Source organism: Canis lupus, chromosome 1 (assembly GCF_003254725.2).
Source record: "Canis lupus dingo isolate Sandy chromosome 1, ASM325472v2, whole genome shotgun sequence".
NCBI classification, from domain to species: Eukaryota; Metazoa; Chordata; class Mammalia; order Carnivora; family Canidae; genus Canis; species Canis lupus.
The window spans coordinates 51174461-51199352 of record NC_064243.1 but is presented as its reverse complement, the minus strand read 5'-3'; the positions used below and the strand labels follow the sequence as shown (position 1 = coordinate 51199352).

The window sequence follows — 24892 nt, the reverse complement described above, 5'->3', positions numbered from 1 at the left end:
AGGTGCTTGTCAGTGGGTAAGAGTGCCTCACGTGCCCAGGATCCTTCCTGACACCCCAGCCAGGACCTCCTCACCCTGCTGGGCGCCGTCTGCAGAGGCGCCCCCCTCGGTGCCGCAGACCCCCCAGGACACGGATTCAGGATCCATCCCAGGCCGGCCAGCAGCTATCGCCTGCTGTCCCCTGATCGGAGCGAGTGCATATTCAATGCAGGGTCACTTACGACTGAGTTTTTCATCATGGCTTTGACTGTGAAGCCCTCAGAAACCAGGGAGTGAGGCTGGTGCACCGGGAGCGGCTGTTGCGCCAGCAGCTTGGTCCTCTTCGGCATCTTGTCTGGGCATTTGTTTAAGCTCAGGGTCTCTTTTTCTGCCACCATCTTCCTAGAAAATGTCTCGTTCTCATAAAACGTGTAGTAAAAGAATCAGTGGGTTTTACGCATGTGAGAAGGAGTTCGGGGGGGAAAAAATGTAAAAAGGCGCGTTACTGGTAGAAATTCAACCCCTCGTAGTGCCCAGGTTGATCCAGATGTTTGGCAGCTCCTAGGTGAGGGGAGTTGACGGAGGGGAGGGGCGGGAGGAGGGAAGGACCGTGGCGAGAGCCCTAAGAAGCTTCCAAAGGTAAGCCTCCCGGTTGCTAAGCGACGCGTCAACACTGCGGCCCCGTGGCCCAGTCCCCCCGTGACGTAGCACGCTTGCTGGGCCTGAATGCGGAGAGGCGGCGGAAGGCGGCGGGCGGAAGGCGGGCGGCGGCGGGCGGAAGGCCCACGGCAGGCCGACGGCGGGCGGGGAGGGGGCGGCGCGATGGGAGAAACTACGCTGTCAAACTACGACTCCCAGAAGGCCCCTGGCTGCGCGTCGTCCGCGCGTGCGCATTCCGACAGCCGGCCCCAGGGAGGCAGGTGCTGGAAGATTTAACCCCGGAGCCACATTTGTGGGAGGCGCGGGCGGGCGCCGGTGCGGGCGTAGCCCCCTGCGTGCCCAGCAGCCTCCACCTGCCTAGTGACCATGATAGGTACGTGAGTACCTGCCAGGTACAGCCTCTCTGCGCCTCCTCGCCGGGCCTCGGCGGACAGGGACGCCCCCGCCCCCAGGGTGTCGGCCGGTGTCAACTGTCAGTGTCGGGACGGCCGTGTCCGCCGGCCCTCGGCCCGCGCTGCGCGCTTCCCGGTGCCCGCCGTGGGCCGGGGGAATACGTGTGTGTGAGCTCAGCCCCCGCCCAGCCCGTGCTCGGACAGCTTCCCCGGGGACCCCGGCGTGCGCGCCTGCGCCTCCCGAGGTGGAGGCTGCGGCGCGCGTTCCCACGGCGAGCGCCGCGCCGCGCCCCGCCCCGCCCCGCCCCGCCCCGCCCCGCCCCGCCGGACTCGGGGGTCGGTTCGCAGGCCCCTCACGTGCACCCCCGGCCCCGCCCCTCGGGGGCTGCCTCCCCGCTAGGGACGGATGGGACCCGCCGCCTGTAGGACTCTTTCCGGGGAAACCCTATACCGAAGCTTTCAGCTCTAGCGGAAGGCACCTGCCGGGATGGTTAGGATTCAGAGACATTCCTGCAGAGGAACTTAAACCTCTCGCTCCCTCGATTTTTCCTTGTAAATCTCTCCTTGTAGGTCTGAGATGAAAGAATCTAGAGTAAAGAATAACAAGGATTAAATATTGGCATAATGAATTATTAGTTGACACAAAATGACCTGGGTGCATATTTATGATGAAAGCTTTGGAAATGGTTTGTGGTAATTGTTTATAAACACTGTGACAAAAGTTTCCTCCCCCTCCCCGTCCTCCCCGTCCTCCCCGTCCTCCTCGCCGTCCTCCTCCTCTTCCTCCTCCTCCTCCTCTTCCCTCTCCCCCTCCTCCTCCCCCCTCCTCCTCCCCCCCCTCCTCCTCCTCTTCGCGGTAATCTTTGAAATGAGTGGAAATACACAGTATGATTAGAAACCAGTGTTATTTGGGGCGTTTATTATGACAGAGACTTACTTTAGATTGTGTATGGAAGATTTGGTGACCCTATTTGGAGATTATTCCTGATGAGTACCACTTAAAAAACAATTTTGATTGCATCGAGTGCATCTGAAGTCAGAAATGGTCAGTCCAGAAAGATGAGAAGTGGATTTTTAAAATACGTAAGTTTGTATGCACTGATAGAGTCTTAAGTCTTTTATTTAGGAAAATTAATGTTAAAGCGTAAAACATTCTACCCAGAGGGAGAATCATGCCAGTGATTAACTGATGCTGTCTTTGCAGCAATGATAAAACCTAGGGATGTTGTCCAATTTTTCTCACCTTTCTAGCACGGTATGACTTTTGGTGAATGACTTTTGAAAGTCATCCAATGAAGACATTTTTCTTATAAATGAATGTTTTATATAAACTTTATGAATCTTTTGAACCCAACTTTTACATATAATCCACTATAAACGGCTCTGAGTGGAATCAGAAAAACTAATAGAAGAAATTTTTAAAAATCCATGATGTCAGCATTTTACAGAAAAAATTATGTTTTATTTGAAGACAATTATAAAATTTTATTTTAATTCAACTTAATTTAGTGCATGCATGCTCTTAAAAGAAGCAAGTTTATAGCAAAGCTATATAAAGATAGGGACTTAAGATCTAAAAATCACAATTCTAAATTGTTATCTGATAAATGACTATATAAGAACTTTAAAAAAAAAAGAACTTTGGTAGGATGAACTATGTTTAGGGAATTTAGTTTATTTGGGACTTAGGGACATAAGACAGAAGAGTATGATCTTTGGATTTGATGATTAGACAGTTATTAGTAACTTGTAATTACATGGAGAATATAAGGTAGATTTTAAAAGGTGTTTTTTCTTATACTCCAGTTGTTGTTTTACATAGTGCAAATAAATGTGTATTACAACATAAGTACAACATGCCCCATCCCAAGAAAGGTACTTTACATATAAAAACCATGTGGACAATGTGCAGTACATTATTTTATACAAGTAATTGCAATGCCTAATTCTATTGGTGGGCACTTTTTGATAAAAATCTTAATTGCCAATTTTGGACTTGTATTGGTGAAGAGAGTGTGTGGAAAGGTAGGTGAAAGTGGAGGCAATTAAAAAGGAAAGGTAGGTGAAAGTGGAGGCAATTAAAAAGTGATGGGTTTCCTGTTTGTGAATAAACCTCAGAGCCAGGAAAGGCATTATTGTTTATACCTAGTAATAGGCTGGAGATAAAAATATACCTCAGTATATATCTGGGTTTGTTTTTTTTTTTCCTGTTAAAGACATTGTGCTACTCAGAACTTGCCTGTTTTATGCTTGTGCTCTCTTTAATTGCTACACCCTCTTTAATGCAAATAGTACTCTTCCATTTTACAAAAATCTTGGCTTACTTTTGAGGAAAAACAACAATAGGAGTAAAGGGGATTGATTGTTACCCCACTACGAGTAGAATTAACCTTCCTTTTTTGTTCTTAAAACCTAGGATTCCTTCTTGGTACAGAGACTGCCTCAAAAGTACTTATATTTCTCACTTGAATTATGACTGATACGTTAAATGCCTGGCCCAGACAGTCATAGAAACATAGTTTAATTAATTATGACTTTGAGAAGTATGGAGTAGGACATCAGGGTATCATAAAGCACAATAGAAAGGCATAAGAAAATTCTACTTAGAAAGATATAATTTTTGGTATCATTAAAAACATTTTCACTCTTTTAAAAATTAGCAATTTAAAATTGAATTTTAGTAGCGATATTTGTGGTATATCCTAATTCCTACAGAACTAGATTTAGGTAATGAGTAGTATCATATATTAAAGTGTGGGGATCTGTATACAACAGTGTTGCCAATATTGAAATTCAAATTCAGTGTCTCACTCTTTAAAGGTTTTTTATTAAAAAAAATAACAATTAGAACATAGTCACATTTGTATGTTGTTTAAATTATCTCTTAGGAAAAAACCTATATCCACCTATATAACTCCACCCCATAGTAATTCTTGCCTTCTCTTATTTTTGTGGATGTACACAAATTATACAAATACTCTTCAATAAATGAGCATTCAGTAGGTTTATAGATTGCTGTCATCAGAAATGTTTGTGTTCCTGTCTTTTTATTTTTTTTTATTTTTTATTTTTATTTTTTTGTTCCTGTCTTTTTATTTGCATATGTAAGCATATATGTAAAGTAAAGATCTTAGTTCAATTTCTGGGTGGATTTTCTAGTCAAAAGATTAGTAGATTTTAAATTTTTCTAGGTATTTCTAAATTGTTATAAAGTAGGTCACCATATTTTATATTTCTATCTAATGCAACAAGGTAGCAAAATCTGCTGTTACTCCTCAGGACAGAAAAATTTCAAGAAGACATCCTCCCCAAGACTGACTCACACTGTCCATCAGCAGAGCACCTACTGGGTTTTTCCTTTTTCCCTGCCTCTTTCCATCCCACCCCCAAGTTTAATTCCTTTGAGCAGTGCACTAAACCTGGTTGGTGCACTATGGTTGGTGGCTCTGCTCTGACTGGCAGTGTTTATAAGAATGCACATTTACTCCTTGTGTACCACAAAATACTTTTATTTTTGCCTTCTTGATGAGTGAAAAACAGTATATTTAAATTTTTAAAATGAATTTATGAGGGAAAAACCCTTTCATTTTTCATTTTATATTGCTTTATTTTCATGAAAACAGATCCAGTGATTGGGCACATACTGTGTGCTTAGTACTACTCCAGGTGCCAGGGATACACTGAATGAAATAGAAAAAAAAAAATGCCCATGCTATTATGAATATGCAGTCTAATTTGCTATTTGCCTACAAATCTATATATTTGTTTTAAAGCTTATATGAGGTGAATTTTAAAGTCTCAGAGTTTATATTTTTAGTTGATTGTGATGTACTGATACTTGCTTTGCCATTTCAATAATTTTAGATAAAAAGTAACCCTACATCGAAGTATTCATAGGCTCTGAAAGCTTCTATTTTTGGTGAGGTACATTTATGTCATAAAGGAAACTACTGAATCTTTGCATAGACTATTTCCTGTAATTATGTACAGTTCTTTGGGTCCAAAGGCTCTAAAATCATGACCTAATGCCCTTTACAATTTTGGAATGATTTAAGGATTTTTTTTGAAGTCTACGTTTTTTTTTTTTTTGAAATCTCAGAGCTTCATTGCTTGAAAATGATACAATGAAAGTACTTTGTATTAAGATATGCAGATCCATTTCTACCTCCAAAGCTTCTTTGAAAAATGGGGAAAAAAATCTCCTTACTTCGAAATGCTTCATATTCATGAAACCAATTTCAATGGAGAATAGTCTATTCTGTTAGCTTTTAGTTCTTTGATCAATGAAAATTGTTTCTTACCTGCTGTTTCTTTAGCCTTTAATTGTGGCCCAATGCTTATTCAGTGTTTCTGTTTTAATTTGCATTTAATGAGCTCATTTTAAATATTTCTTTGTAGTAACTTGAATGGTTTCTCTCAAGTTCTGTTATATTAAAGAAGGAAATTTATATGACAGTTGGCTGATTTATGTTGCAGCTCACCTTCCTGCCTTATTTGCTTACCCCTATTGGAGAGAGTCTGGGTTAAAAAGAATTGTTGGTAATGTTACTATTATTTCCCCCAGTACTATATGTCCTAATTATCTGGGACTTCTATCAGGTTTATTCCTATATCTATTTTCACTAACTAGAAATGTTTCTTCCCTGGATTAACAGGTATTTCAGCTCACAATAATGATTTCAATGTCAGTTCTTTCTGAGGTACTGGATCAGGTGGTGCTGTGCAGGGGAGGCCCAGGTGGTGGCAAATGTGTATGTATTGCCTCCTGGAAAGGAGCAGAGGGAAATAGGAGACCATTTCTCCGAGACAAGTCTGTGATCTAGTTGGACTGATAAGACATATATTTGAGGTAAAAAAATCCCCTCTCCTCCACAACAGAAGCAGAGTAAGTAGAGATGTTTATATATCAACACAAACATGCGCACACACACCATCACATCACAGTTTTCATGTCTCTTCTGCACACCTTATTTTCTCAGCTTTGAATGTTACTCCTCTTTAGTGCATCTGGAAACTACTGTTCATCCTGGAAGATCCACTTCAAATGATACCAACTTTATATGAAGTTTTCCTTAAGATCTTCACCTGTGTGTCAACTCTCACACTTCTCAGCCTGAAGCAATTAGCTCCTCCTTTAGAATCAACCAAGAGCTTAGCAACCATTATCTGTCACCTTATAGCATAAAGGTGTACGGAAAAACAAAGATTTGCAATCCTATGTTGTAAGTATCATGATATAGGTTTATACAGGGAAGTGCAGGAGAGGGCAACTAGTAGAGTCTGGTCAATCCACTGTGTCCAGAGACACTGAGGGACAAGTAGGAGTTAATTAGAAGAGGGCAATGTTCTAGATGGAGGGACAGACATGAGCTGAGGCATGGCAGGGAGAGGGAAGAGGGGATGAAGACTATGCAGTGAGGTGGAGGCCAGAAGAATTAGGCTGGCACCAGGCTGGAAGGGCAGAGTCTGTCAGCTGTAAGCAGGGCCAAGGGCGGTAGCTTTATAATACAGTGGAAGGAGGAGTCAGTGAACCATTGTGTACACAAGAGCATTATGAATGGATTACATTTTAGAAAGATGTCTGTGGCAGTAATGGAAAGCTGTAGTACAGTGCAATGGTGCCTAGAAGTCCAGGTAAATGTTAATGGCTTCTTTTTCTCTCAAGCAGGAGATGATGGTCTTCTGCTAAGAGAGAGAGAGTGGTTGTAGGATAGGAGATGGCTTTTCTCGGCCTGGCAACATTTTTGAGGTCATTAACTCATCTCTGATGAAGGGCTGTATTTCTAAAATAAATTTTTAAAATTATCCCGATTTTTATAGAATGTATTAAATGTCTCTCATTGACAGATTTTTTTTCATGTTACTAAAGCTTTAAATTCATGTTTCAAAAGTATTGTATATGTCCTTTTTTTTTCTTTTCTTTTTTTAAAATATTTATTTATTCATGAAAGACAGAGAGAGAGAGAGAGGCAGAGACACAGGCAGAGGGAGAAGCAGGTCCCATATAGGGATCCCGATGTGGGACTCAATCCTGGTCTCCAGGATCACATCCTGGGCTGAAGGCGGCGCTAAACCACTGAGCCACCCAGGCTGCCCTCTATATGTCCTTCTTTGATATGTGGCATATGATGCTTAGGTTTCTGTTTATAGTTTCTTCTGTAATGAGAAAACTGTTGCTAAAGCCAGAGGTCCTAAGTGACTCAGCATAGTCCATTATAGGGTTGGTTCCTTTTCAATATCTGTATAACTTATGTACCTGGTCACATATTGAGACCATCCTTGGACCAATGTTTGTATTTTTAATAGTATTGATAGATTCTTTTTTTTTTTTTTAAAGATTTTATTTATTCGTTCATAAGAGACAGAGGCAGAGACATAGGCAGAGGGAGAAGCAGGCTTCCTGTGGGGTACCTGATGGAAGACTCGATCCCAGGACCCCGGGATCATGACCTGAGCCAAAGGCAGACACTCAACCACTGAGCCATCCAGGGGTCCCTTGTATCAATAGACTATTTTTCTTTTTTTTTAAGATTCTGTTTATTTATTCATGAGAGACAGAGAGAGAGAGAGAGAGAGAGAGAGACAGAGAGACAGAGACACAGGTAGAGGGAGAAGCAGGCCCCATGCAGGGAGCCCGATGTAGGACTCAATCCTGGGACTCCAGAATCATGCCCTGGGCCGAAGGCAGGCGCCAAACCGCTGAGCCACCCAGGGATCCCCGTATCGATAGATTCTTAATGATTTCTCCAATTCATTTTTTCTGTAGGCCTTGAGCAGATTCCCTTATGAAGGTTATCATTAGAACCTTTTACCATTGGAAGACAGAAAAAACTCAAGATGTACAATATATAGCAACTTTACCTGTTCCTCAAAACCCTATTCCTACTCTCATCAAATAGGAAAAAAAATAGTGATTAGGGAATTAATATTGGTGTTCCAGTTTAGACAGTTTTATTATTTACCTAATTGATGGATGTACCGGTTATTCCTATTGTTAAATGTTTCTGGAGTTTCAGTACACAAATTAGATGACCTGAGATGAAGCCCTTTGTGACTACATAGAGATTTTTTTTAAGCTTATTGTGCAGAGTAGATGCATTTTCCAGAACATGGAAAGGTAGGATATGCACCTGAAGCCCGCTCTGTATAAATAACATAGAGAAATAGCACTGAGTTTACAATGTCTGTATTTCAGAGAAGTCATCTGTACGCCCCCTTTTCTTGTGTCTTATTGTTTTTTTCAATCCCACCTTCTTTTTCTCAGAAGCTGGAATTTTAACGTTTCATTCTTCAACTCAAAAGAGCAGCTGCTGTCTGAATAACTAAGAGGGGAGCTCTTACTTCACTTGCTGCTGGTTTCCACAGGGCTCTACTGTTGGTTGTAAAAGTGTTTCTGAGGGTCACAGTGGGAATGGCATGACTAACCAGATGGAGGACCACCAGGGTCCTTCCCTCCATGGGGAGCTGCCTGCAGTAAACATGCCTCATTTTTGTGTTTTGCTTTCCGAGGAATCTGGTCCTTGGACACGTTATTCCTTGATCCAGTTTTGGATAATGAGGACTGGCCAGAGAATTGGGCACCAGTTAGGCTTACTGCCTGGAGAAATAAAGGTTGAAGAATAACTCTTCACACTCTAGCATGCTTCTTTCCACCCCTGAGTTCTGGCTTGGAGTCCTTTCCAGCTCCATGGCATGTCCTTGGGGAGTGAGAGGAACAGATTTAAGTACAACCAAGGCACCATTCTTTGAGTTGCTGCTTACCTGGCTGCCTAGCACAGAGAGGTGTAGACTGCACAAGTCAGTAGGCGTTTACCGCATTTGGATAATGATGTGTGATAGTATCGAAATATGTTTTTAAATGAAGATGCCTGAGTTAACAGTATTGGAGAGAATTGTATGTCTTTTACTGTGCAGTCAATTTAGACATAATTATATGATACAGAAAGTAATATATAGTGGAGGTCTGATATTTGCTTCCTACTTGACATTTAGGAATTGCTGAGATGCCCAACCATTGGCAGGTTAGGGCATTTCTTTTTTTAATGTGGTCCTCTCTAGAGTCTTTTTTTTCTTCATTGTCCATTTTTATGTATGTTTATAGGACTTGCAGTTTCTCATTACATGCAGTTTCTATCAAATGTGTTGTTGTTTTTCCATTGGTTTGACTTCAGGGAATTCACCAAATAATCTATTCTCAGTGTATGATGATTTTACACTGGGTGTATACACTTGCCTTTGTACCCTGGAAACTGCTGGGAACTACAGCTCTACTGCACATTTTATAACTATTTTTCTAGGAGGGGGCATTCTGGAATATTTTTATTTGGGGCCTCACATATGAGGAACTTCTCTATTGGGTCTAGTCATGGTTATCACAATTCTTTGTGTATAAATTTATTAAAATTCTTTCTGGCTTCTGCAGCCAGTTTAATCATTTTATGCCTAATAGAATGCAAGTTATGCTGGTAAAGTTAGTCAGAGAATGGGTCATGATGCTATTTGAGATCAGATTTCCAGAGGTGACATGATTTTTTCTTCAAGCAGTGATGATAATAAGAAAACTAACATTATGACCTAAGCCTTTAGTAGTTAAAGATTAAAAAAAAAATGAAAAAAAAATGAATGTAAGAGCTTAGTTATCATACCTGAAAACTAGATAGCATTATATATGTAAAAATTTCAGAAATATCCCCCCAAATTATTATCTTTGGATCATGGGATTCTTTTGCATTGTGTTTTTCAGATGTTCAACATTAAGCATATAATATTTTGCAAATACAGAAATGCAATAAATGTTATAAACACAGTCTTAAGTTTTGGACAAATATATCACCATCATGATATATGTGGAACTGACTATACTTCTGTGACAAATTATGTCAGATAAATGATCAGTCCTAGCATTCAGTAGTCTCATGTTTTGGTCATAAAAGTAGTGTTTTCAGGATGACAGAGATTAGTACCATCATTTCACTAACTTTTAAAATTGGTATACACTTGTGAGGCATGGCTTATTTATTGTATTTGGTTCCTATTGCTACTGTAACAAATCACAAGTTTGGTGGCTTGAAACAACATAGATTTTTTTTCTCTTACAGTTCTAGAGGGCACAAGTCCAACGTGAGTTTTAAGGGGCTAAAATCAGGTGTTAGAACTAGTTCCCAGAGGTTAGCAAAGACTCCTCTTGGACCTCCTTCCTGGCTCCTGGCTACCTTGCTTCAGTGTCAGTGTCTGCAGCCACATCACCTCTGCTTCTCTGTACTCAAATCTTCCTCTGCCACCTTCTTGTAAGGACACCTGTGGTTACAATCCCCATCTTAAGATCCTCAATTGAGTTGCATCTGCGAAGTCCCCTTTGCCATATAATCACATTCACAGGTTTTAGGGACCAGGACATGGCCAGCCTGAAGAGGTTGTTTTCAGCCTACCAATGTTACCATTAAGGCTTTTGCCATCTGAAAGCTAGTTTGGAAGTGTCTTATTATGACCTAAGAATAACAGATACAGGACATTGAATTGACTGTGATACTACTTGATTTTGCCTTTTCTGAGATCATTTAAAGGCAATACAGTAATGTCACACATGAGGAATCTAATATTTATTTTGTGGACTAGTTGATGAGGCTAGCCAAGGACATAACTCACTTTTCAAGGTAGTTTTCTCAGGTGGCAAAAGAACATGTGGCTACACTCCAGGACTGAAATGGTGAATTACAGCTGGGTAATTTGCTTTACCAGGTTGCTCATTTGTATCCTGTAGAGCAGAGGAAGCTTTGTTATGCTTTTGACAGGAAATATGACTTCACACAACAACACATGATCAGGCAAAGCAGGAGCAAAAACCATTTTATGTACATTTTGATTTCTTATTTGCCGGTTCACTATGAATGTTAGACACCTAATGCTCCTGTGGAATAATTTAACATTGTCCTGCCCTTCCTAAATAGCAACTAAACTGGCTTGCTTGAAAATTACACAGTTAAAAGTTTTAAGTAAATTCTAGTAATGTAATAAAGGACAAAAAAGAATGAAATTGTGTGCTTTGCTTAATTTTTTTTTAAAAGATGTCAGTATAGAATTTGGTTTCATGAGGCAATTTACCTGAAATATTTGGAAAATATTCAATTACACATTGTTAGTACACTTAGGAGAAACTCTAAGGAAAATATGGAATAAATTTTTTAAATAGATGTAGAAATGGATTTGTAAGAAAAGAAAAAGGTCATTTTTATTGGAAAGAAGTAAAATAAATGTTAAATTCAACATTTATTGAGACCCTGTGTTATAAAACCTGTCACAGGTAGCAACTCTGTGTATCCAAATGAGGAAGTCATAATTTAGTGAAGATGCTGTGCACATCTACAAAATAGTGATCAGCAATAACAGAAGTTATGGAAGAAGTTATGTGTTTACTTGTACAAGGGAACTTCCAGAGAAGAGGTAATGTTTGCGCTGGACCTTTAGGGATGAGTGGTCTCCGGAGAGGCAAATAAAGTGCATTCCTGACAGAGCAAGATGTGAGGGCTTGAATCTGGAGGCTGTGCTGGGGAAGGAGGAGTAGTGGTTGGGGACTCCAGTGTCAGGAGTTCAGAGAAGGAAATGGAGAAGGATCCCAGGTAAAGACAGATAGAGGCGTGCCCAAGACAGTTTTCTGGTCCGTGCTGGAGGGTTCAGGTTTTGCTACACTGATAATGAAGAGCCACTTGGTCTCATCGCCAGGAATAGGCGTGGTCAGATTTATTTTCAGAAAGATAGCTTTGGCAGCAGAGCCAAGTTAAATCACACTCACTCCCTTTTGGATGACAGAAGTTATGACAGCACTAATCTGGTAGATCTGATTTCATAAAGAGCAGCATGTGTGCAACAAATGGACACCCTGTGTTAAATTCCAAGGCCCATTGGGGTAGAGGAAGCAAGCTTTACTGCTTGCAGTGGTCAATGGCAGGTGAATATAACTTGAGCCAATATAACTTGGCTCTTCTAAAACAGTAGAGAGTGATGGTGTCTGTGACTGAAAGTAAGTGAATTCAAAGAAATTAAAATAAAATTGGCAGTATCTAAGGTAAACACCTAGACTATTGCAATGCTTCCTACTTAGGATCTTTAAGCTACTAGAACAATCAGCTATACCTTGATAATCAGAGTAAAGAAATCCTTTAAAAGGTTTGTGTACTTCAGATTATTTCGATGGAATGATTTTTCTGCTGAAGTTTAAAGACCTCATCTCATTTCATTTTAATGTCATGTGTTTACTTACCTGCCTCATTCTTGGGGAAAGAAATATGCTTGTACTTAATAAATAATTGCTGAATGAATGAAAGTGTGAATCAAAGGAGGGGAGACCATTGTCTTGTCTCTGGTTTTTTCTTTAAACTCCCTTCCTGTTGCTGAGGTTGAAGTACCTCCTTGGAAGAATCTAGTATCCACTGATATTTCCCTAGGGGATGGGGTGCATTTTGTTTAGCTTTGTAACCCCTAAACCAAGCATAATCCCAGTAAGTGTCAAAATGGATGAAAGAATAGAAAAGCAAAGTAATTATATAGTTTGATTTTGGCACAGACAAAATATATTAAAATGTTTCATATTCTCAGAAGAGATTTATTAATTTTAGAAAGATCTTTGTCACATTTTCCTGTGCAAAAATTAAAGCCAGTACAGGATGATGACTTCTTTCTTTTTTTACTGAGTCTTTACTGTTATTTCTCTAACTTATTGCTTCTCTAATGCTGCCCTTAGAGGGAAGCCATTCCATTATTTTAACTCTGGAATTAGCTGGGATTTCAAAGTGGTTACTCCTTGCAGGATGTTTAGAGTGTAAATCACATTGATGCATTGTGTCTTTTCCACCCTTAGCTTTTAAGTTTACAACAAATACAGACCCCAGTGATGCGCTGGGGTCTGCATTTATTTGCTTCCCTAATGCAGCTTTTCTCCATGGAATACTCTCAGTAGAAACATATGCTCAAAGCTTCAAAGTAATTACAATATCACTAAAAGCTTCATAATAACATTACTGAAACTAAATGTTAAAAAAATTTGATTTTCCTTGATCTAATCATTTCAATTTAATTTTAGACTACCACATGATTGATCGAGGAAACCTGGCAGGCCAAAGTCAAGGAGTGTTTATAATGCCTAAAGCCTTGCTCAGAAAACTTCAAGGCAATTTAATTTGCGTAGGAATTCATTTTAATTATTCTTAGGGATTCTTTTTTAAATGGGAAAAATAGATTTGTTTCCATGCTCTTAGTGTTTGACCTGCTCTGATGTCATCCATACAGTTTTCTGCCTGGTGACTATACCCCACCTGCTTCTCAGCCCTGCTAGACAAAGACCCCGGAGGATAAAAAGAAAGGTCCAAGCTCTAAAACAAAGAACGGAAGTCAGATTCTTTTTCATAATTGTTCTAAAGATGTTCTTTGATGTTATTTATAAGATAGGTTTAAATTTTAACCTTTTTTTTTTTTTTTAGAAATTATGGATAGTTTTGAAATATTTGTGTCTTTGCGGTAAGCAAGCACAACCTCAGCAGTGTCTGCCTCAGGGTGTATTCTGTGTCCACATAATTGAATAGCAGGACATGCCGGCAGTGTCGCTTCCCCAGGAAGGTACAGAGCATGATGAATAAACATAGCTACCTTCTCCTCATGCCTCACAGGGGGTGGGGGAATGGTCATCCATCAAATTCATGTCTGTGGCTGTTCTCAAAAACCATTCTTTTTTATTTTTAATGAATTATGGAGACAAGTGAATATGAAATGACTTTCTGAGTTTGTGGATTTTCCTAATTTTTAGCACAGCTTTAATCACATGTATTACAATGCAGTAAATCTAGAATGTTTACGGATCACATTTGATATTTAGCTTGAAGTCTGGACATAACTCTGAGGAAGTTGGATGTTGACTACTCTAATTCTGCTTCTAAATTGTTATTTCATCCTCTCAAGTTCTTTCTTTATTTGCTTTTTACAGTGAGTAATAACTAGTAGACAAATCTTTTGCAGTAATGATACACAAGTTCTGAGACATTTGAGTCTGTTCATTAAATTTCAGAAGGTGAATTTTGAACCCTAAATACATTGCTTTTGTAGGATTTTTGATAATGGAAAATAAAATTATCTTTCTTAAAATTATCTTTCTTAGCTCTTTTTATTCTCTGAATCTTACATACTTTTCCTGCTTTCCCTCCCCTTTGGCAGAGACCTAATTTTATAAACAATAGTGATTTAGCCCTTTTTCTGCCTCCAAGAGGGTGAGCTTATTGTTCAGTTGGTTGATGGTCGATGGTACTTTTGGAAATCAGGCTTGGAGTTTAAAAAAATATATATAATATATATTTATATATATATAAAATCTATGGCTAGGAGCACTCCATATTCACTTCCTTCTCTGTTCAGGCTGTAGTCCCAAACACTCTTTCCCCTAAACGAGACTATAATGATATTTCATATACTTGAGGTTTTGTCTCCACACTACAGTGTAGCACAGGCATGATACCAGTTCCCCTTCATAGGGATTTTGCTACAGGGGGAACTGGAACTAAAGGGGAAAATTCCAGTATTATATGGAGGCCCAATAGGAGAATCTATAGGTTTAGGTTCTAGAAGATAGGAAAGTGATCCAGGTTTTTACATAAGTATGTTAATCATTTTCTCTTGCTTTCATCAAACAATCTAGGAGCAGTATATCAACTTTATGACATCCATGTCAGTCTGTATTGGAACATTAAATATCGGTGGTTGCCATAACTGGGGTTTATATGAGGTATCACAGGTGGTTCAAGCCAGAGATAAGCTTGTTAATCTGGTAATTGATTTTTACTCTACTTGCAAACTAACAAATAGCTTCCTGTTTTTATTATGGATGCTGTCAGAAGACACAAGACTTATGGATCAGGGAAGAAGAACTTTATTACTCATGGCACAACAAATTTCATAAGTCTCATCATAGTCTCATCATATTTACTCCAATTTCCTTTGCCCCAAATCCTATAGGGGTGATGTACTTTGGCCCATATGGATGCCATGCATGCACTGGGTTTGTATTGTGGTGAGGACTGTTTATTGAGCTTGAAGCATCTGCCGCTTTTTTTTTTTTAAGATTTTATTTATTTATTTGAGAGAGAGAGAGAGCGAGCATGGGCAGGGGGAAGGGCAAAGTGAATTCAGGCTCCCCTCTGCCTAGGGAGCCCTACTCGGGGCTTGATCCTCGGACTCTGACATCATGACCTGAGGTGAAGGCAGACGGTTAACTGAGCTACACAGGTGCTCCACATCTGCCACTTTTATAGCAAGCAGTAAGCAAACCTTTTCTTTGGAGATAAACATTACCTTATTTCATAAGATTGTTGAATACATAAACAACCCTGAGAAATGGCCCAGGTAAAAGAAAAATTGAGGCCATACATTCTAGGTCCACTTAGCAGGACATGTAGGGGAGTGTGAGTCCTGAAGAAAACTCTCTCTCCCAATACCCAATAGCCTTTAATATACAATTTTGTCTTGTGATGAATTTTCACGATGGTCACTCTGATTAATTGGGCCAACAGAGACTTGGACTAAATCTATTCAACTTGTCTCATACAGCATTTAATTCAAGCTGTAATCAATAGGATCCCAAACAGCAGGATGAGGCCAACTTGCAATATTGACTCTAAATCCATCTGTCCCCATCCTGTCAGGGTCTCTGACTCAGCCTAATGTGAATAAATCCCAGGGGGAGAACAGTAGGTCTTAATTATTATAGAATCTATTATCTATTATGACCCATACAAGGAAGTTTGAAATAGCACTGCCAATAATAATAACAGGGGCAAAAAATGGTCCAGAAAGTAACCCTCATGCCCAATGGAAAACTATTTCATATTTTACTTTCTTTCACATGGAGACCACAGGTCACTTTAGTTTGGAATTTGCTGCTACCCTTGATTTGGATCACTGTTAGGCTGGTTTAATTAAGCCACATAGATAATATTCTGAGTACCTGCAGCCTTGATTGCCATGCATGGTGCAACCTAAGGCTGCTTTGGAATCTGGACAAGCCTATGAATTTGTATTGATCAGTTTGAAATAAGATTGTGTCAGTCTGGGAGTTTGCACAGGTATGAGAGGATGGTCCTTGTTTTGGAGATACTGCTGATGGCATCAGGCACAGCAGAATGGTTCAGGGACAGCCATATCCACATGACTTTTCCTGGTTTTATAGCCCATGGATGGGGGGATGGGGATGACAGCCTTTTGAAGTGTATTAGTGAGTCAGATTGCCAGTCACCACTACTGCTTGACTCATGTGGATCATATGACAGTTTTGCCAGAGTGAGGTACTGGATATAGAGAATTAAGAGAGCATTAATAACAGCCTCTCAAACCTCTTGGGATTTGACATTATCTCTCCCAGTAGCCAGGTTTGTTGCTCTCCTTCCACAACCAGGGAATTGGCTGTGTCACTTCTAAGTGGCTATAATTGTATCTTTTCTCCAGCCAACCTTTTGTTTGGAAGGGTCAGATGTGGGTAGGATAAGAGCATTTTTACACAATTTACAGAGACACATTATGCCCACCACTTTGACCACTGTAGAGATACATGGTGAACGGTGTACTCTGTTCAGTAATCCAAATGGTCATTATCTTCACGATATAGGACTATGCCAATCCAACAGATATCCAGTGGTTGGACCAAATTTATGATTGAATCTTCTAGGACCCCTTTTTATTAGGCTTCCACCTGGAGGGTATATCAAATTATCCTGGCCCGAAGTTCCTGTTAGGTGAAAGAAAAATACATGATGCCCAGGAATGGTTGGGGAGAAATCTCAGATTTTCACAGTAAATCTATGTATCTCCTTACCCTTTCTGGGGATGGCTATATCTAGTGACTAAACTGCCTTTAATAAGGGGTGTAGACTAAGAGGTGGTGAGTGAGATAGAGTTAGAAATCCTTTGAAATTGATTTTTAAAGTCCCTTTTGTCTCAATAATGACAGCATCTTATGGATGATAAAGGTCATGAAATGTCTATTGAAACTTTGACTAGTGGCCCAGTGTTGGGTAATCTTTATGGCAAAAGACACACCATTGTCTGACTCAAAATAGTGTGACAAAATTAAGAACATGACACCATTTAGTTTATGTCGGTACTAAGTCAAGGAGTTCTCAAAGCTGTACAGGTGTCTGTGATGATGACCTTGCTACTGATGGCCTTTGGGAGGACCGACAACACAAGAAGTTCCTTTTGTGGAGACCTAACTGGGAGGCTGCTTAGATCAAAGACCAAGTGTGCCTTGTTTATTGATATGAAAGAGCTGTCTCCCTTTACATTACCTGACACTTGCCTTCCCCTCTATTCTGACTTCAGGTGCTTAAAGGAGAAAGATGATTAGGGTGGATCCAAGGTCCCCCTGTCCCCGTAAAGTACTTAAAGCCATATACACTAGTTCTTGTATGATGGGGAAGAAAAGGAGTCAAACTATTAGGGTTCTGCTGGATAGGAACCCAAGTTCCACCCCACCTACTCCCAACGATGGAAAGGACACTGATCTCACCTGACAGGGTTTGGTGTTTCTCAGCTGGTAAGGGAAGCCAAAGTAACTTTGGCTTTGCTGCCCTTTTATCATGATAACCACCTCCCCTTCCATCCCTGCATGGAGGGGAATGAATGAGCAACAACCAAGGAACCATTGCTATAGCTTATCTCAATCTTGCCTTTCTTCTCTCAGCCCCATTGATGGATGGGACAGTGGGGGCCCTTATGCCCCCATTCTTCACTTTGGTGAGAGCATTCCCTCATAGATCCTGGAAAGTTGTTTTCAAATCCCCAAACCCAATTTGCAATCCCTGTTCCTTCTTTCAGAAGGCCACGTTTTTTGTCAGCATTTCTCCCTTTGCCGAAACTCTCTGGTCTAGGACTTGATGTGACCTTCCTGACAAACTGTTAATTTACCCAGTACTATTTCATGGTTGCTGGCAGAGACAAAAGAGTTCTGGGTTGGAGACAAAGGATGTTATTACTAAGGTAAAACAGCAGCATGAGTATCAGCATATTGATATCAGTTGCCTTGCTCCCAAATCCCATGGTCCAGATGGATGCTGTATACAATGAGTTTGCTTTGCACCTAGGAATCTCTGAGCTTGGGGAATTCACTGGTTTTATAGCAAGTAGTAATCAAGCCTGTTGTTTGTCTAAGGGGAGAAGTTGCTTTATCTCTTATCTGCAAAAGCAATTCTGAGAAATAGGCCCAGGTGAAAAAGCAGCAGACTCTTTGTAGTCTTGACATGCTCAGTAAGATATGCAGGATGCAAGAGGCCCGAGGAAGACCGCCTTCCCAGCAAGGTGAATCTCTTTTTTAGTTTTTCCTTGATGGTGTATCAGAGCAGGCAGGCATTGTTATTTCCAAAGCTGCCCAGAATGGAGTTAGACTCGTGGCAAAGGCTATTAGATTTTGGCTTTTGGGTTAGTAAAATAGTAGATATTTTCAAAGTCGGGGGAGATCCTGGGTATAGAGAGAAAGATGATGACACTTTCATATTTAATATTTCATCACTGTTGAGACAGTGTCTTGAAGTTCTATTTGGTTGTTTCTAAGGAAATCACCTCTCCTGCCCATTTCCAATTTATTGAAATGTAAAATTGTCTTGCTTTGTTATTTGCTTTTCTCTGGTACTTAGGGAAATTTTATTTTATATTAGCTTTATAAAGGATAATTAAATTACAGATATGATTTCCACTTCTTTTATCTTTCCTTGCAGACTCTTTTCGGTTTATTTTCTGGTCTTAATTAGGGCATAAAATCTGTAAGTTTCTAGTTTATATATATATATATATATATACACACGCACACATACACACACACACTATATATATATATGTATATATATATGTAGTTTCTCAAATGTTCATACTGTAAACAGTTATTCAATTTTCTTAGGGCATAGTTGGATTGAGTCACCAAGAATGTAAAAAAAAATAAACAGTAATAATTTTTTAAAAGGTTTTCTAGTTTTAAAAATGCTGTTTGCTTTTGTTATTGTCTTATCTGAACCCATAAATAATTTCAAAGATTAATTCTTTTTGATAGCTTCCCTTTCAGAAAGAGAACAGAGAATTTATTACAAAAAATAGTGATGCTGTTTCTTTAACATGGCAGTGAAATCAAATATCTGTGATTTCCTTAAAATCAATTCAGATAACCAGGCAAAACTAAAATATTTTTATTACTTCATGTTTGATAATCTTTCTAAAAATGTATTCCTTTCTCCTGCCATGGTAAATAAGTAGGTTGAACATTACTGTGTATTGCTTTGTTCAGAGAATGTCTCATATTCTCTTAGAGCCATCATTCATCGTTTGAGCAGAATGACAAGTGTAAAAAAAGAAAAGTAGGTAGCTTGGATGCCTAATGATCCCATAACTTAACTTGAATTCTTTAGTTTTGCTTAATAAGTAATATTTATATATTTCCTAAAAGTGAGGCTGCTGGATGCATTTTCATAGTATATGTGTATAAGGATTACCTTGATTTTTGTCTTGAGAGCCATTATTTACAGTTGGATAGAGAAAATTTTGCTTTCCTAGTTAGGAAGCATCTTTTATATTGATCAGAAGCTTCTGATAAATGAACTTCTTTGTATTGCACAAGTATTTTTCTTGAAATACTTTTCATGTAGAAACATCTCTTTGAAATTCTTGAGCCAAGGATAAAATTATCTGGATTATTTTTCTCTGTGAGAGCAAACTAAAATAACTTGTTTCTACACATATAAATTCTATCCAGTATCATCAGTAGATTAATATAACATTTATCTCTTCCTGTATTCTTAAGAATTTAGGGGTGTGTGTGTGTGTGTCTGTGTGTGTGTATGTGAATGAGGGATTCTCTTTACATTTTGCAAATAGAAGAGAGAATGGCAGGGATGAAAATAGTGCCCAATGTTTATTGGGAGCTCATGTTGTGTGTTGTGTTTTAAGTGCTGTACCTGCATCATGCTATTTAATCTTCCCAACGTCCTGGGACACTGTGTAGTCCCCATGATACCCGAGAGGAAACAGGAGCTCAGAGGTGTCTGCTGGCTTGTCCAAGGGGATGGAGAGTGGCTAGTGGCACATGGATACTGCCCAGGCTGGGAGGCCTGGAGTCTTCTGCTGCCAGCCTTTACACTGCACTTTTAATTCCTCCCCTCCCTTCCCAGGTTTCTTCCCTCCACCCTCCCCTCTACCTTTTGAATCAGTTTAGAGGCTAAAATAGCAGATGAAGCTAAAAAGTTTCTGTGACTTATAACAATTTCCTCCAGAATTATCTTGTTGAAAGTAAATAGCCCATCTGGCTTCTTCTTTTCACAGAGCAGAACTCCTAAGTGAGCTTTGTGACTGAAGCTGGCTGAGTTCCATGCGGGGCGGCTGTTGGCCCTAGGGAGATTAGCACAATCTGTTTCTTCTATTTCTAATAAAGGAAAAGAGTTCCTTCATTTGCCTCTTTAATTCATTGCTTGAGTTTTATGTTCTTCCTTTTCACAATAGTAGCTTTCCTGCTGTGGTCTTTTTTTTTTTCCTCCTTTTTTTTTTTTTTTTTTTTTAAACATACAGGTAAAATGGAAAGTACATAATAAAGACATTTTGATACAAGCCACTACAATGAAATAACATTAAAACTTGCATTTTGAGACCATCACTTCAGGTTGTTAGCTGTGTGACTCCCATTGATTAGCAGGAGCTGGAGGGGATGATTGAGAAGCTGTGATTCTGCGGCTCCATTCTGTACCTGCTCTCTGAATAAGCAGGAGCAGTTAGTGTTCTGCTCTAGAATCCGCAGGAGTCAAACAGCTAAGCTCTGCACAACCTGCAAGTTTACCTCTAAGTGCCTTAATTTAGTTCCCTGCGTTTACTTCTGAGAAGCAGCAGGGATGATCCCTCTGGCCCTGATAATTACCTTCCAGCAGGGCAGTCTGAGGGTTACGGAGGAGGACTTAAAAATGGAACCTGAATTTTCCCTGGCCAAGGAAAGTGTTTGATTCTCTGTGTCTCAGAACAGATAAGATCTTGTAAACTTTATAAGCTGTTAAACATGTTATTTTAATTTTTAATTTTCTTTTTAGAACCAGGTTTCAAGTCATTATACAACGATGATGTCTTTGCATGACTGACAGCTCTTCTCTAAATCTCAGTATTTTGAGGAAAGAGTTCAAAAAAAACCAGTGACTTGCCTTGTAAAGGCCTGCTATTGCTCTCTAAATGTTGATCTAATGATAAGGATGTCTAGATTTTATACTGGGAACATGACTCCTTAAAGAAGTGGTACTATGTTCCACTTGCTTAAAGGTACTTCTGATGAAAACAGTGGGATTTCAGGCCCAGAATCTTTGGGCTGGGCCTGCAGTCTTAAATTTACATCTACAGGATTGTGAGTGATACTGCCATATAGCTGTTTCTAAAATCATGTTCTTCTGAGGGAGCAAAGAGATCTTCAAAAACATAACCTGAAGGTCTGGGCAGGGAAGGAGACAGTGTAAGGGGGTAACTGACCTTAAATCCTGGTCTTGCTGACTCCAGATGCACCCATGCCCTCTCCCTGCCTCCCCCAAGAACTGTGTTACTGCTTGTCTGCCATCTGGCTGGCTTGTGGCTACATGTGGAGGGTATCCATCACAGACGTTAAAAATGTTAGAAGGGCCAATTTCTAGAACTTCTTAAAAAAGTCTTATTTTAACATTTTCATTTTTGTGCTAATGATAGCAAATTTTTTTAAAAAAGGAACATTACCTACAAAGTAATACGTACAGTCCCTTTCTACCTTTGAAACTCTGTAGTTCTCAGTATTATTCTCAATATAAAACTCTATGCACTTAGTAAATGCAATAAAACTATTTAAGATACTTTAAAGCTGGTTAATGCAAGTACTATTTTTCTTGTACATTTAAAAAAATATAAACAAAATATGAACTCCTTTTGTTTTACAATTCAAATGTGACCATCTTTGAGTACCTGCTAATGCTAGATCCTACCAGGCCCATTCATATGCAGTAACTAATTTAATATTCCTCAAGAAATAATTCTTATAATCCCTATATGCAGATGAGGAAGTCCAGCCTTTTCTATTTAGCACACATTTACAGTTATTCATGAATATTTATAAAATAACATCGACAACAATTTCTTAGCTGATTATACTCTGAGAAGTCGTGTTTAACCCACACATTTGGACCTCAGAATGCATTTCTTTTAAAAACATTTTAAGGTGTCAATTTAGCAGAATGATCCAGTGAGCTTTGATATAGAGTTTACATATGACTAATGAGTCTGGAATGGCCTGAGGCATTCGTGTTTCTTAATTATGTTATTGGAAACCCAGGATAGAAGACTGAAGTGGGAATTTGGCTAGTAAAGATCTAGTTTCTTCCTGATGTACCGTCTAGGAGTCTTGGGGGATAAGTGGCAGGATCTGTACATGGGGAGGAATCAGGTATCAAGGCCTCGGTTTCCTAAAGGGATGCTAAGGCAGTTTGTTTCTCCAGAGCACCTCCCCAGGTGGACATTCTGGTTATATACTCTTGCAGTCCCTCCATGTCTGGTGGCTCTTGCCCCTGTGTGCCCAGGCAGAGTGCCCCACCTTTGGCCTGATGTTGTCTTCACCCTGCTCTCACTGTTTCAAACTCGGGGTGAAGCTCTTCAGACTTCCTCTCTGACGCTAAGGAAAAAGACTACTAGGTCAAGGAGGTGAGTCTGCATCTGAAATTTATCTACCCTCAAGCGTCTTAAGTAAGGCGTTTAATAACAGAGCAACCCCCCCTTCCTCTCAGGGTTGTTTATGGCATCCAGACAGAAGGGCCACATCCACTGTGAGCCATTGCATCCCAGCCTCTGCGAGAATGCTGGCATACAATTGACTCTCAAATGTAATGAATGCATGAAGGAATAACTGAACATATTCTAACACCCCCACACTTTACTGACAGCTAAAATAACCACAGTCTTGTAAGGATAATCTAGGTGGAAAATATTTGCCCACCACAGTGTGTGTGGATTCTACATTCCAATCTTTTTAGTTCATGGCCAGGCTCCACCCACCACGATTTATGTGACTGGGACAGGAACCACGCCTTGTAGACTTGGCCCTCCTCATCTGCAAAGTGGGGAAAATACTCTCTACCTCTTGGGGTCTTCAGGGTTAAATAGAATGTTCTTAGCCCAGTGCCTGACACATACTTAAGCTAGACAGTTGGCATATATGAAAGATATGGAAAAATAAAGAGTAAATCAGAGCTGGTCTGTGTTATATCCATTTGCATATCTGTTGCTGAAAATGTATTGGTGTTTCTGTTTTTCAGGTATTTAGAAATATAATTTTGTTTTTACTCAACAGGATTTAAGACACAGGATCAAACACTGTAGTTACGAGTTAACATGAATTAGAGACAAAGGATGAATATACAATGTTAAAGTTCAACTTGGTAAAGATAACATTTTTATAAATTTTTACATGTATTTTTTTACTTTAAAAATGGAGATTTATTGATCTTAATTTATTATAGTTGTCTTTTGTTAGGCTCCTCAAGTATAAAGGTCAAAAACAATCTCTATACTCCTTTTCAAATTCAATAATTTAATGTTTACTTTTTTTCTTTTAGGCACTTTGGAGTCTAATACTAAAGTCTGTTTTGCTGAAATTGTATGGAAAGGTTGAAGAGTTCCTAGTAGGCAGATAAGATGTAAAATAATTTTCCTGGTAGTCCCAATACCTAGAATATTATTGAAACCTATAGTACAATCTTAAGTAAATGTTTCAATATCAAGTGAAAGTTGGGTCATTTAGTTTTTACATAAATGATTTTTAAAATTGGCTTTTAGTATGCCTTTATGGTTAAATCAATCCCCTTAGATATCAATCAACAATGTAGAGGCAATGAAGCCTTTCTCTGACACTGATTCATTAGGAAAGCTCATTTAAGGAGTTAAACATCTCTCACTTGTCAACACTGAGATAATTATGCACTATTAATTCTCAGTCATTTCAAAAAGTGCTATTTTAAAACTATTCATTTCATCAATCCTGAGAACCAGGATAAGGTAGACAGCCTGCTGTAAACCAATTTAAGATGTGATTACACTGCTTTATTCCTGCAATGCACGAATCAGAAAGTTGATTTAATGTGAATACAGCTTTTGAAATGTTTCTTACTTCATTTTAAGAGATGAATATGATTAGGCAACCTTGAGAGGACAAAGGAGTTGATGTCGAAGAAAGGAGCTTTAATATATTCTGCCGTTTGCAAAATCAAGGTGGTGGGTAGGGAGGGCTGAGGGAGAAAAATTAGGAAATGGAGCTTTTCTTTGTCATTTTATCTAAATGAAGCTTTTGTGTGTATCTGCTCTCCGCATATTATCAGCTGAGAATTAGAGTTGTTTATGCTTCTCTGCAATTACCATCCATGGACGAACTAGGATATGAATTTTTTCTAAATAGAGGAACTTAGTTTAGTTGAACTGCTTAAAGTTACTTGCAAAGGAATGATTTTAAATAACCAGAGAATCAATCTATCATGGCAGATATTTGGAAACATTGATTTCAACTTCCTGCCAAGTGTGCAGTGCTCAAAGTTCATTAATATGCAGACATAAGTGTTATTGTATAAAATTTCAGTTCTGTAAGCTATTTACTAATTTCTTGACCTTGTAGAACAATCATCAAGATTATTTTCAGTTATTTTAAAGACATCGCTTTGTGGAAGATACTTGGTTTTACAAAGACATTATAATATGGTTTGATTTTTACATAGTTTAAGAGAAGATACATGGAAATTCTTTACAAGGGAAACAGTGCTCCACGTGTTGTTATGTGCTTCTATTGGTTTTATTTGTGTGTGTGTGTGTGT

At 39.3% G+C, this 24892-nt stretch overlaps 2 protein-coding genes across 5 annotated transcripts in view; one reads left to right on the top strand and one right to left on the bottom strand.

The window, feature by feature from the left end:
• Positions 1 to 718, bottom strand: part of PACRG (parkin coregulated) — a 516291-nt gene extending 515573 nt beyond the window's left edge. Inside the window, exon 1 of one of the 4 annotated variants that reach the window (XM_025422696.3) lies at positions 222 to 718. In XM_025422696.3, the coding sequence (XP_025278481.1) occupies positions 222 to 377 (156 nt within the window). In that variant the 5' untranslated portion in view covers positions 378 to 718. The remainder of the gene's footprint in view (positions 1 to 221) is intronic. The other 3 variants (XM_025422698.3, XM_025422699.3, XM_025422697.3) reach the window with 3 other exon arrangements.
• A 43-nt stretch (positions 719 to 761) lies between these two features.
• The window catches only part of PRKN (parkin RBR E3 ubiquitin protein ligase), a 1305989-nt gene continuing 1281858 nt past the window's right edge, over positions 762 to 24892 (top strand). The window contains exon 1 of the mRNA XM_025422695.3: positions 762 to 1012. Within this exon, the coding sequence (XP_025278480.1) occupies positions 1006 to 1012 (7 nt within the window). The 5' untranslated portion in view covers positions 762 to 1005. The remainder of the gene's footprint in view (positions 1013 to 24892) is intronic.